Below are 13,565 nucleotides of genomic sequence, written 5' to 3'. Positions count from 1 at the left end.
TTTCTCCAGAATGAGCGTTGCCACCAGATAAGAAGGTTTGAGTGTCAAGCTCCTTTCAGGTGTCAAATAAATTGGTTATGTGTGAACAACTACAATATCTTTCAGACCTAAGTATGTCCAGAACCACAGATCTCCTGGTCTGGAGGCTTAGCTCCTTCCGAAATACCAACCAGGACTTTAGGACTGCAGATCAAAAAGGTTATCGTAAACATCCAGGATGTTTATGAGACCGAAAAGAGCGAGCAGGAAACACAGAGGCTATTTTAAGTTAAATTAATGTACTCAAGACATTTCCTTTTCACATGCTTCTTCCACCACAACTTCTTTTTTCACATGTTCCTTCAGTAGAGCCCCTCTCCTTTCAGCCAAGATCTGCTACGTTGCAGTGAGTGATCAACAACCCATACAGAGACATGAACCAGCAAGCTTACAGAGGCATGACATTTCCCACAAAGCAACTCAAAGACTTTCCATTTTTCCTGATTTCCATTTCTTCAGCTGGACCTGGCTGTCAGTCCAGGTTTGTCACTGAGCCTTTCTTTAACTCCAAAGCTGTAGTAGTTTATTAGATAGAAGCAACATTTTAGCCAAATTAGCACATGTACAGCCTCTTCTCAACCTATGAATCAGTATTCATACCCACAGGTATTTTTAGCCTGATCATCCTCATGCAGCGCCATCTGCAGGAGCTTGACATTACTACCACATGCAAGGTGACTCATTTTTTTGTCCAGTGGCTTATATCCTATAACTTTAGCATGACAATAACATAACCAAAAAAAAACATTATTTAAAGAACTAATGAAAACTAAAATACATGAAATATTGCAGTTATATGAATTAAAAAACACAGAATAAATAAATGTAAAAAAATGTGATTAATAGAAACTAATTATAGATAACTCCAGTCCCAGTGTTTATTTAAGACTTTAATATTAAGCTGTTTACTTGTGTTTGACAGTGTGTGACAGTGGAGACCTAGATCTGTCAATAAATAAACTGGATAATATCAAAATCTGAAAAATAAAGAAAAGAAAAGAAAAAGTCAGTTTTATGGGTTTATAGAGAAGAATATCACAGCCACAAAATGTTCATATACACCAATCAGCCATAACAATAGCAACCCCCACCCTCCGCCACAGCTGACTCCACAAGACCTCTGAAGGCATCCTGTGGTCTCCGGTACAAAGGCGTGAGCAGCAGATCCATTAAGTCCTGTAAGTTGGGAGGTGGGGCCTCCATGGATCACATCAGTGTGTCTTGGGTGTTCATGACCCTGTTGCCAGTTCACCGCTTGTCCTTTCTTGGAGCACTTTTGGTAGGTACTGACCACTGCATACCGGAAAAGACCTGGCGGATGTTTTGGAGCTGTTCTGACCCAGTCGTCTAGAGCATCACATTTCGGTTCTTATCAAAGTGGCTGAGATTCTTAGGTTTGACTAATTGTCCTGCTTTTAAAATAACCTTCAAAAACTGACTGTTCACTTGCTGACCTGACTGATATATCCACCCCTTAAGAGATTCAGCTGCAGATGAAGATAATTAATCAGTGTTTCTCACTTCACCTGTCAGCTGTGCTAATGTTATGGCTGATCGGTGTAGGTCAGGCCCCTCTAGGATAGTATTTGGTAAAGCTGCTTCTGGGGTACTTCACAGCAACCCCTAACCACTTAATGTGGCCAAAATTCTGCTGTCCAAGGTCAGCATGCGTTGCAGTCATGCGCATGACCAAGCTTAACAATTTTTCAAGTTTGGTTATATGTCAGCTCAAAGTACACCTCCATTTAAAAAAAAAAAACAGTCAATATGAAATGAGCCCCTCTGCAGCTCAGACCAGACTGCTCACCTGTTCCCCTTTCCTCTATATGCCATATCCCAATGCATGCAGAATCCCTTGAGTGTGGGATGACACACACACTGCATTTCAGCAGACATGCCTCACGCCAGCTGCACTGGGGAGACAAGCTAAATGCTTTTAACTGACTTTCTCCTGGTCCCAGTGTCCAGCGCTGCCTCAGTTGTCTGGCAACGGGGTGGAGAGGTCATTGAGTAATGAGCTAGACCAGTCCCCAGCCCCACTCTGTCTGTCTGTCTGTCTCTCCTCTCCATCGATCGACTTCTCTGCCCGGGCCGAGGCTGTTCGACAGGCACTGTGCCATCTTTGCGATATCGATCCAGAATTAAGCCCACTTCAACACACATACTCGCACGCACTTCACCTGTTCTGCCTCACTGCAGCACTGCCTCACTACAGCACTGTTCAGAAATGAAGGTTCCAATGGTTCGACGTGGACGTCTGGCAACTTCAAGGTCAAACCTTTAGTGGAGATTTGTGTAGAACATCATGAGGACGTTAATTCACCTTTCAGAGCTTCTTCACACTTGCGCATCTCGTTTACAAAAGTGCGTCTTTAAGGAGATGTTCTGTAGGGAAAAGTGGTTCTTTTATAGCATCAATCCAAAGAACGCTGTTGTTCTTTGTGCTGCATTCTCACAAGACTGTAAATAGCTCTAACAGCTCAACTGAAAACATCCATCTCTGTATACCAGAGCTTATTTAAGTTGTTTGCCAGAAGAGTGCAACTGCCATCTAACACTTCAAATGCATTTTGCAGCTAAAAAGTGATGCAGACAAGCTGTCGCCCACACTGGCCACCTTTCCACTTCATCTCTGCGAGTCACATTCAGGGACAGTTGATTTTTTCACTGATCTTTCTTCAGTTTTTTTTATTTTGTGTGTGATTGCTTCAGCTGTAAGAGCTGCTTTTCCAACCAGCCTGCAGTGTCAGTCTACAAAACGAACAAATGACAACACGTTTTCTGTATTGCTTATAAACTAAGCTTTACTAGGCTAATTATTTGGCCATTCATCAGACAAGCAGACACCACCCACCGACTGATTCTGGAAGCGTCTGTCTGACCTTGGCCACTATATCAATAGCAAGGCAGCCAGCACCAAAGCCACATCAATTATTCAGCATTCTGTAAAATAATAATTATGTGTCTGCTCAGATATTTGATTGAGTATGAATTATTCTGCTTTGCTCTGCGCCATGGATCAGCACTCAGGCCCCTGTATTAAACACATACTGCTGATACTGTACTGTCTATAAAGGTCTGCTGTGAGAACTACAGGTTTCAGTCTATTCTGTAGCAAATCTAGCTTGAAATAACACAGAAGTGCTTGTAGCTAAATATAATGCAAAGCATAGTGAAGTAGGTAATGTGTATATATGTATATATATATATATATATATTTTTTTTTTAAAGCTGTGTTTTGGCCTCCTCTCCACACGAAAACACCATCTTAATCACTTTAAGAGCTTTTTAAAAATGCTCTGGAGATTTTTATCTGTATATTTTTTTTATAATTAATTTAGGTTAATTTGTTATCTCTTCTTTGCTTATCTTATTTTATATATATTCTACCTTCTATCCTGTTGTTTCATGTGAGCATTGTGGTCGTACTGTGTATAACTCTGTATGTGACAAATAAAACTTTGAACTTGTCTAATAGACAGGCTAATGAACAGGCTTCAGTACGTGTATAAATTATGGCTCTTGTACGTTTCATCCATAGGTACTCTAAGCTGTCAGATCCAGGAAACTGGCTCCGAATCAACAGGACAAATGGTCAGATCACCACTACAGCCATACTAGATCGGGAATCACCTTACGTGAAGAATAACGTGTATGAAGCAACATTTCTGGCTGTAGACAACGGTAAGCACCACTAAATCAGATATGTGACTATAACTATATATGATAAAAGTACGGGGACATCGGCTCATTCATTGTTTCTTCTGAAATCAAGACTATTAAAAAACGTTTCTCCTACTTTTGTTGGAGTAACTGTCTCTACTGTCCAGGGAAGAAGACTTTGTACTAGATTTTAGAGAAGCATTGCTGACACAGGTGTGCAACTGCACACACAAACACACAGCTTGTCTATTTCCTGTTGAGAAGTATTGCCAATAGAATAGGACTCTCTGGAACAGATAAACATGAACCTATTGGCACCATGCTGCCTAATGTCAGGCGTGGGCTAGAGGGGTATAAAGCCCCCCAGCATTGAGCTGTGGAGGAGCAGAGCTGTGTTCTTTGGAATGATGTTTGGATGTTTGCTCTATCCAATACTTTTGGGATAAGCTGGGGATGACGCTCATGCCACTGAATGCAATCAAATCCTCACAGCAATGCTCCAGAAATCTAGTAGAAAGCATCCTTCCCTGGATAGCAGAGACAGTTACCCCAACAAAAGCAGGGGTAACTCTTTACTATCCTTGATTTCAGATCAGTGTATGAGCAGGTGTCCCAATACTTTTGTCCATACTGTGCATGCGTTTATTTCTATGCTAGTGAAGAAGAGACCTGAACACCTCTGAACTCAACCTGAATTGATTGACCCCCCCCAACCAACAATCACAAGCGTGTTTCTCCTCTGATTGGATTTTGCTTTATTTGCTCTGCTCTGAAGAAGCTTAGATGAAACAGGAGCACAGTCACAACAGAGACGCCAGTCCGTTTTAACCACGGCCACCAGCCGAAGAGTTGCTGCCTTTTTTTACTGAACTCTAAGAAAACCTAAACCTTTCAAAGTGAAAATGTAGATTTTAAGACCAGATTTCCTGTACCGGCTGTGTACGCTACAGTGTGAGGCTGCATGGTGAACAAATTGGCCGGTTGGGGATAACAGCACAGTGGTGAATTTCACACAAGCTACCTCTCTGTAGGATATTAAGGACTGGATTTTTTTTCCTTCCATTTTTTCTTCCAGGAGTCTGTAGTGGCAGACAGCGTTTTGAGTCATATCCGCACAACAGCATTTCTCAGAATCGATCTGTATCTAATATGTATTTCCCTGAAGTCGGCAGAAGTGGGTTTGGGAGTGTGCAGCAGGCTTCCATAAAGCGCTACGTTTGTTTGTCTGCATCAGACTTAGCCGCAGGGAACAGATGTGCTTGCTTTTTCTAGGAAAGTCATTTCAAAAAGGTGTTCTCCAAGAGAGCACAACTCCATTAAAGACAAAAGAGGTGTGTGAAGTATTTATGCATCGTTTCATTTGTCGTATCTGTCACCACGGGGAGTTTTTAAGAGGGATGCTGGGCGTAAACCACTCCATCATACCTCATCTCCCTACTCTCAGCCCCACGCCCCAATTTCTCTTTCATTTTCTCTGTCACCCCCCACTTCTCTCTTTCTGCTCTTTAGCAGTTTCTGTTTCCTCCATCCATTTCCTACCCTCGCAGGCTTCAGTATGAAGTGGAGTCTCAGCATCCAAACAAATCTGACCATCTAAAAGTCACAATGTTTATGGTCCAAAATCACATAACAGGGATAGACATTAGTTTGCAGCCACATTCAGAAATAGACTAAACATCTGTCTGCTTTAAAGCAACACTGTGTAGCATTTTTACCTTTAAAAACAGCTCGTCCAGAATAGCGCCACTCTACGTTGCTACTCTGGGCTCAGCACGCTGCTAACTGCAGTATGTAACTTTGGAGAAGCAGGCAGGATTTCTTTAATATACAGAAACTTTACTGTACTTCATCAGCCCACATGCTTCTCTCACTTTCAGTGACAGTTCTGTCTGTCTGTATCTGCATCTCCCAGCTCATCCAGAAAAACGTGTCCTTTACTGGTGGCTCAAACCACAAATTACACTTCCAGACCATTAATACTGTCTATGATAGAAAGCTATCACACACTCAAAGGGGCCTGTGCTGCCCCCTGTCCACTGCAATAAATGCCCAACAATGGGCATGTGAGCATCAGAACTGAACCTTGGCAAGTAAACAATGGAGGAAGGAGGCCTGGTCTGCTGAATCACATTTTCTTTTACGTCATGTGGAAGGCTGGGGGATTATTATGTTCCCATTCCAGCTTGAACATAATTAAAAGCTGGTTAATCATGTTTCACATGAAATACGCTGTAGCTTAATATAATAAAACATCAGGTTAACGCAGACCCAGCAGGTGTGTTTATATTCATAAGAACATGTTAAAATACACAGACCCGTGGGAAAATAGGTCTGTTGGTGGATCAGCTGGTATAAAAAAAAATATGTAATTACAATATGTTACTACTGTGATAAGTGCTACATAAAAATATGAAATATATGCTCTGTAAGACTGCTATGTATACACAAGTGAGCAGTCGGTTCTTGAAGCTGATGTGAAGGTAGCAGGAAAAATGGTGACGCGTAAGAGTCTGAATAACTTTGACAAGAACCAAACTGTGATGTTCTAGACGACTGGGTCAGAACATCTCCAAAACATCAGGCAGGTCTTGTTGGTGTTCCCGTGGTCAGTACCTACCAAAAGGCGCCCAAGGCTCCTTGATGCATCCGTAGCACAAATTGCTGTAAACATGGTGGCCATGATAAAAAGGGATCATAACACGCTTAAGAGTGGTCAGAGTGCCCATGCTGACCCCTGTCCACTACAGGGGCATGAGAGCATGAGAGGAACCTTGGGTTCTGGCATTCTTGTAGATGATACTTTGACATTTACCACCTACCTAGACACTGGAGCAGACCAAGTACATCTTTGATGGCAGCACTATTCCCTAATGGCAGTGGCTTCTTTCAGCAGGATAATAAGCTCCGCCACCACGGTTTAGGAATGGTTTAAGGAATTTGACGGAGTTGGAGGTGATGACTTGGCCTCTGACGTCCCCAGTCTGATTGAGAATAGTTAAAGAACTTGCTCACACATGGGAAACCCAGGTTAGAACCCCGTTTAGAGGAGGACACTGGTGCTCAGGCACAGCGCTACATTCCCGCCAGTCTAATTATATAACTCTGCTGCTGCTGTCAGTGCAGTCCTTAATGATGTGTTCATCACAGAAACCTTTATCATGGTAACTACATCATCCTGCCCTAGTTTGTGGTTTTGATCTCAAACCAGTTTGGTGCCCTCCTTTGCAGCGTGTTATTATTATAGGATTTATCAGAAATATTTGAGTCTCCAAGGCAAAGGTAGCTACATTCAGGTAAAAGGTTATTATTGGATATGTGCGAGATAGCTATGATATTGCTTTGGTTGCCTTAGCAATGCTTCCCCCAGAAGCAACACTATCGCCTCAAAATCAAAGCCACTGCACCTGTAACCCTCACTTTTACGCTATCTCTAAATCTGGTATCACCTACTCTCTCTATCTCTGTGTCTCTTGCAGGGTCTCCTCCTGCGACAGGAACAGGCACTCTACAGATCTATCTGATAGATGTAAATGATAATGTGCCGGTGCTGGTGCCCAGAGAGGCACAGCTGTGCGAGAGGTCCCGGCCCAGCTCCAGGATCAACATCACCGCCTCAGATGCAGACTCTGAACCCAACGCTGGGCCATACGTCTTTGAGCTGCCATCTTTTCCTCCATCCGTCCGTCGCAACTGGACCATCTCACGCCTGAATGGTGCGAAACTCCTATGAATTTAAATGAAAAAGCCCCACAGCATTCTAAACTTTTTGTGTTGTGTTGGAAAGCTAGTTAGCTCTGCCCTAAATAACTCTGAATAACATTTGGATGGTCCTGTTGGAATGGTGGGTTAGCATAGCTTTGTGAATTAAAATACTAGTGCTTACAGCTCTGTTGCTCTGTTGAAGATGCCGCTGCACGGGGATGATGGGACTATAAATACCAGACGGGTGTGCAATGGGATTCATAAATTGAGAAGAGGTGGTACAGTGCAGTGAATGTCACAGTGGATGTGTGGAAAATGTTTTGCAAAGCAGATGTTAATGATTGGTTGAAAGGAGTGATTGCATTTGGGCGTGGCCAAAGACTGTTTACATTTATAGCATTTAGCTGACGCTCTTATCCAGAGCAACTTACAAGGTATCTCGTATTACAGAGGTGGGCCAGTGTAGTGTTAGGAGTCCTGCCCAAGGACTATTATTGGTGTAGCGCAGCATAGTCATCCAGACTAGGAATCCAACCCCAGCTCACTGGCAGGTAGTGGTGTTATCTGTTGCGCCACACCAACCACCACACACCGTTGTGTGAATGAAGTAGCTGAATCTGCAGGTGTATATCGTACAGTCATACCTACCTATCTACCTACAGTTGCAGAAATGGATATTTACAGGAAATTCTTCTCAAAGTTGTGGCCGAAAGACAAAACTGATGGACAGGGACCACTGGTGTGCTTCCCTATACACTGCAGATTTAGCTACTTTCTTCACACTGTGGCCTTTTGCTTACCAATCATCAACATCTCCTTTACCTTCACTGCACTGTACCACCTCTTCTCAATCTATAAATCCCGTCACACGCCCCACAGGTATTTAGCGTCCCATCATCCTCGTGCAGCGCCATCTTCAGGACCCTGTACATGTATGTACAGTTTTAAATTGATATGGAGAGATATGGACTTTCATTGTTTATTTGGATAGAGTTAGTTGTAACCTTGTGTTAAAACTAACCCCACTGTGTGGAGGCTGTACTGTAGCCTGTGCAAGGAGTTACTTACATACTTCAAAAAATATATTGCTGCAACCAAGAGATCGCTAAAACAATGTAGGTGTGAGCTGTGAGACATACACACACCTCACCTCAGTAATCAAAGTCTGTATTGGTATTAAACAAGTCTTCTGAGTGAATTTGAGTGCAAACCTGTACAGTGTACTGCTATGGAAACCCAAGAAAATGACCAAAGCATGTTCAACCTAATCATGTTTAGCTTCTTAGCTTCATAAAACATCAATTTCTACCTCAAATTAGGTTGTGCTCTGTTCTCCCCTACTGAGAAAAGTGTTCACAATAAAATTGACAGTTTTATTACCCACCTCTTCTATGTCTGCCTGAAAAAAAGCTAATAAGTGGATATAATAGTACATGTGGTAAATAAAATAGTGGATAGAAAGGACACGATATGCTGTGGTTGTTACTATTTTCATGTAGACATGAGAACACTGTGCATACACCAGAATCTTCTCAGTGGAAATGAATAAAGATTGGTATCAGAACTCTAAAATGTACCTTTATCTGCTCTCCAGGCGAGTATGCCCAGCTGAGACTACGGATTCCTTACCTGGAGGCAGGCATGTATCGAGTACCCATCCTAGTGTCCGACTCAGGCAACCCTCCCCTGACCAACCGCTCCATGATCAGGGTGAAGGTGTGTCCCTGTGATGAGCACGGAGACTGCACTGCGGTCGGAGCTGTGGCTTCAGCCAGCCTGGGGACAGGAGCCATAATAGCCATCCTCATCTGCATCATCATACTGCTCAGTAAGTGCAGGAACGGGAGGGCGGAGACCTAAACACGTTACCTGATATTTGCTCGCTGTTGTTACAGAAATAAAGCCACACAGCACACACAGAAGTGAAAGAAAATAGCTTTGTGTCACCCCATTAATCAAAGCTAGACAAAGTTTAAGTGTTGTAGCCTCTGGTAGAGCTTGTTCTTGATAGCTTATCCCCTGTGTGTGTGTGTGGGCACAGGCATGGTGCTGCTCTTCGTAGTGTGGATGAAGCGCAGGGAGAAAGAGCGTCAGACCAAGCCCCTGCTGATCGATCCAGAGGACGACGTGAGGGACAACATACTGAAATATGACGAGGAAGGAGGGGGAGAGGAGGACCAGGTTTGTGGACAACCCTTCTAATGAATTCAGCTCCTTTAGGTTGCACCCATTGCTGACACGCATGTGCAAATGCACATACACAGCTTGTCTAGTCCCTGTAGAGAAAAAATGCCAATTGTTTTCTCTGGAATGATGGTTGGTGCTCCAGTCAATACTTTTGGTATGAGGTGGGGTGGTGATCATCCAACATCCTGATCTCACTAACGTTCTTGTCCCTGAATGCAACCAAATCCTCACAGCAATGCACCAGAATCTTATAGAAAGCCTGGACAGACAGTTACTCCAAAAGAAGCAGGATAAACTCTTTTAATAGCCTTGATTTCAGAAAAAAACAATGAATAATCAGGTGTCCTGATACTTGTATGTATATACATTTATTCCAGTTATACTCTAATTATGATATTTCTATTTAAGGTGTTGTAGTGTGTCGCCACAACTTTGATCTGTTAAATAAGTTGGAGAACTAAATCATTAAGTACTTAATAATCAAGGTTGGTGCAGAATCCAAAATTGAGCATTTGAACAATTGAACTGAACCCAACACGTCTGCTTCTCCAGAACTTCGAAACACATTAAGCTAACAAAACGCTAAACTCAGACATTTACAATTAACGTCTTTAACCACAGACGCAGGTCCTCTTCTCTGGATATGGAGCCCCACAGCGGTCTGATCTTTTTGTGTTGTGTTGGAAAGCTAGTTAGCTTTGCTCTAAATAACTCTGAATAGTGTTAAATATCCTGCTGGTATGTTGGGTTAGCATAGCTGTATGATCAGTGTCCACAGCAGTAGCCCACCTCAGACTACATTCACTCTGAATACAATACGACCGGACATTCTAACACACAGGTGCATGAAACAAACTATTAAAAGCGGTGTGGCCAAAAAAATGTGTATAAAGAAAAATTGCACTATTGCAAGTCAAAGAACCCTTCCTGGAGCTTGGAGTATACGGTGAGCTTTTTGCCAGGGACACAGTAGCATTACTTTAGCCTTCTTTTGCTCTTAGTCATCCCATTATTCTTATAGTTCAGGGCTTGTAATGCAGAGGTCAGATCTCTTATACATTGCCCAAGATTTTCTCGCAGTTTCTTTCATTTATGTTATTAAAAGTTTGTGTCCCAGCAGTTCATTAGTTTGGCCTTCAAAGTTTTTTTTTGTTTTTAATAACAGAACGCAATTGTGTGTTTATTAGAAGATGAATTCAGTAACATAATTAGTCTGAATTGAGAATTTAAAATACTGTCAGTGACGCATTCAGGGGCTAAAAGAGTGTTCTTCTGATGAGCTGAGCCAATTGATCTGACTCAAAGTGCAAAGAGACAGAAAGCCCATCTCTAGCTTTGTGAATGTGCAGCTGCTTTCAACTGCATTTCCTGTAAAACAGCCCTTTATAGCACACCACCAAACCCCACTAAACCGTTCACTCAGCTTCAGGTTCTCACTGTAATCAAATGATACACTCCATTTGGAAGGTCGCGGAGCTGTTAGTTGATTTTGGTTTTGGTAGCGTGTGTAATACTTTACTCTGCACTAAACACTTTGGGGGGTTGGGGGGGGGGGGCAGGTTGGTTGTTTCATGGGTTAGTTAGTTAGACTTCTTGTGATGTGTGATGAAACAAGCAGGCTAATTGTCTCACCTCTTCTTGTGAATTTATAGTTTCCAGTGGCACTCTCCTCAGTCTTACAGCCACAAGCAGCCACATTAAACATACCTTCAAAACTAAAGACTGCTGTCCATCTGTTTCTCTGCATACTCTGTTAGCCTCCTTTCACCCTGTTGTTCAATGGTCAGGACCCCACAGGACTGACCACCACAAAGCGGGTATTATTTGGGTGGTGGGTCATTCTCAGCACTGCAGTGACACTGACTGACGTGGTGGTGTGTTAGTAGTGTGTGTTATGCTGACATGAGTGAATCAGATACAGCAGTGCTGCTGGGGTCTTTAAGAGAATAGCCCACCAACCATAAATATCCAGCCAACTGTGTCCTGAGGGAGTGTCCTGAGACCACTGATGAAGGACTAGAGGATGACTTTACGTCTACAAGGTGGACCAACTAGGTAGGAGTATCTAATAGTGGGCAGTGAGTGGACTTCTGTGTTTGACCCACTTGTACCAACACAACACACACTCCTACAGTGTCACTGCAGTGCTGGAAATGACCCACTTCCCAAATACCACCTGCTCTGACGTGGTCCTGTGAAGCTGATCATTGAAGAACTGGGTGAAAGGAGGCTAAAAAAGCATGCAGAGAAACTGATGGATACAGTCTGGAATTGTAGAACTACACAGTGCTCCTATATGGAAAGTGGAAGCTGCTAGAATGGATAATACGCGGGGTGTATATTAGCTTGGTCTTCAAGCGCCTTGAGCTGTCCAATGACATTGCATTAGACAAATTGGCATTTCCTGTGAGTCATAGGAAGTACATTTGATCTCGACCGTACTGTGTGATAGGAGGACTCCTAGCTAGTAGGTGGAAATGTCAATGAGTTACCTACCCAGCCAGCGCGCCCATTGTTAGGAAAAAAGACTTGTCCACTCATGAAGCAGGAGTTGCCCTGGCTTGCTCCTTCCCGTAACACGCCAACAGCAAAAAGATAAGCCACATGTCCTAGCAGGAGGTCCACAATGTCAGACCTAGAGGTAAAACATGAAACCGTTACTTATCACACTTGTACCCTTCTTGCAGGACTATGACCTGAGCCAGCTGCAGCAGCCCGAGACGCTAGACCACATGATGAGCAAGTCAGCGGGAGTGAGGAGAGTGGATGAGAGGCCCATCATCCCAGAGTCTCAATACCCTGTACGACCCACTCTACCCCACCCTGGAGACATCGGAGAATTTATTATTGATGTAGGTCCACTTCAGTCCTGCTAGTGATAAAGCAATGAAGCACAATGTAGAGGTTTGTAGAAGAAACCGAGCGAACAGAGGATGGCCTGGCAGATGTGTGTTATTTACTGTACTGTTGTGTTAGGAAGGGAAACTGTTCATCTTAGTAGCCCTCTAGGACCAGAATTAATGACCTGTCCAGGACAGTTTGGCGATTGCCCTGCTCCTCAGATTCCTATAATTTAACTCCGTTAATTACAAGGCTTAGTAAGTGTGTTAGAGCAGGGAAAACAACAAACAGTGCTGAACTCCAGCTCTCCAGGACCACAGCTGTTGACTCCTGGCATACGTAGGGTACTACAGAAGAGAAGGAGGAACGAACAGAGGATCATCTCAAAGATCTGAAAGATCTCTGCTCTGCACTACACTTGTGGTGTTGGTGGAAGTGTGGAAAATGTGGTGACGGCATGATCATATAATCTTGATTGTATTCATTTCTAAACCTGATGAAATGCTATGGCTGTTATCAGGCATATAAGAGTAGACAGCTAGCCCCTTCAGATTAGACCCTCCAGGGCCAAAGCAGAACACAGTGATCAGGTTACTCACAGACATAAAGTTCAAACCTCTGTCTCTGTCTCTATCTGCAGGGTCTAAGAGCAGCAGATAATGACCCAACGGCTCCCCCGTACGACTCCCTGCTGGTGTTCGACTACGAGGGCAGCGGCTCCACAGCGGGCTCGGTCAGTTCACTCGACTCCTCCAGCTCTGGAGAGCAGGACTATGACTACCTCAACGACTGGGGGCCACGCTTCAAAAAACTGGCCGACCTCTACGGCGGCGGGGAGGAAGACTGAGGGCGGAGCGCTCGGGGAGATGGGCGGGGCTGGGGGCGGGACTTCAAGGAGCAGAGAAATACCTCGGTTCGGACATTACAGTTAAGAGCCATAGGAACCGAGTGTAGCGCCACATTGAGCATCCCTGTGGAAGACCGTCTGCTGCCAGCCAGAGGGAGTTAGAGGGTTGCAGCCTGCTCCAGACCTTTACTGCAATCTGCGAGTGTGTTTTTCCTCGTTCCGTCGTTTGAGTTCTCTGCTGTGGCTCGTTTATCTCCGTTATTTTTAGTTTTCCCCTCTTCAGGCT

General features: G+C 43.7%; 1 protein-coding gene across 2 annotated transcripts in view; it reads left to right on the top strand.

The window, feature by feature from the left end:
• Positions 1-13,297, top strand: part of cdh4 (cadherin 4, type 1, R-cadherin (retinal)) — a 276,520-nt gene extending 263,223 nt beyond the window's left edge. For both annotated transcript variants that reach the window (XM_072665982.1, XM_072665981.1), the window contains exons 12-17: positions 3,581-3,723; positions 7,179-7,415; positions 8,999-9,232; positions 9,446-9,585; positions 12,279-12,443; positions 13,073-13,297. In XM_072665982.1, coding sequence (XP_072522083.1) covers positions 3,581-3,723; positions 7,179-7,415; positions 8,999-9,232; positions 9,446-9,585; positions 12,279-12,443; positions 13,073-13,279 — 1,126 coding nt within the window. In that variant the 3' untranslated portion in view covers positions 13,280-13,297. The remainder of the gene's footprint in view (positions 1-3,580; positions 3,724-7,178; positions 7,416-8,998; positions 9,233-9,445; positions 9,586-12,278; positions 12,444-13,072) is intronic.
• Positions 13,298-13,565: the final 268 nt, after the last annotated feature.

The sequence above is a fragment of the Salminus brasiliensis genome, chromosome 21, assembly GCF_030463535.1.
Source record: "Salminus brasiliensis chromosome 21, fSalBra1.hap2, whole genome shotgun sequence".
Classification (NCBI taxonomy): domain Eukaryota; kingdom Metazoa; phylum Chordata; class Actinopteri; order Characiformes; family Bryconidae; genus Salminus; species Salminus brasiliensis.
The sequence above is the reverse complement of the archived record's forward strand: the minus strand, read 5'-3'. Positions and strand labels throughout refer to the sequence as shown.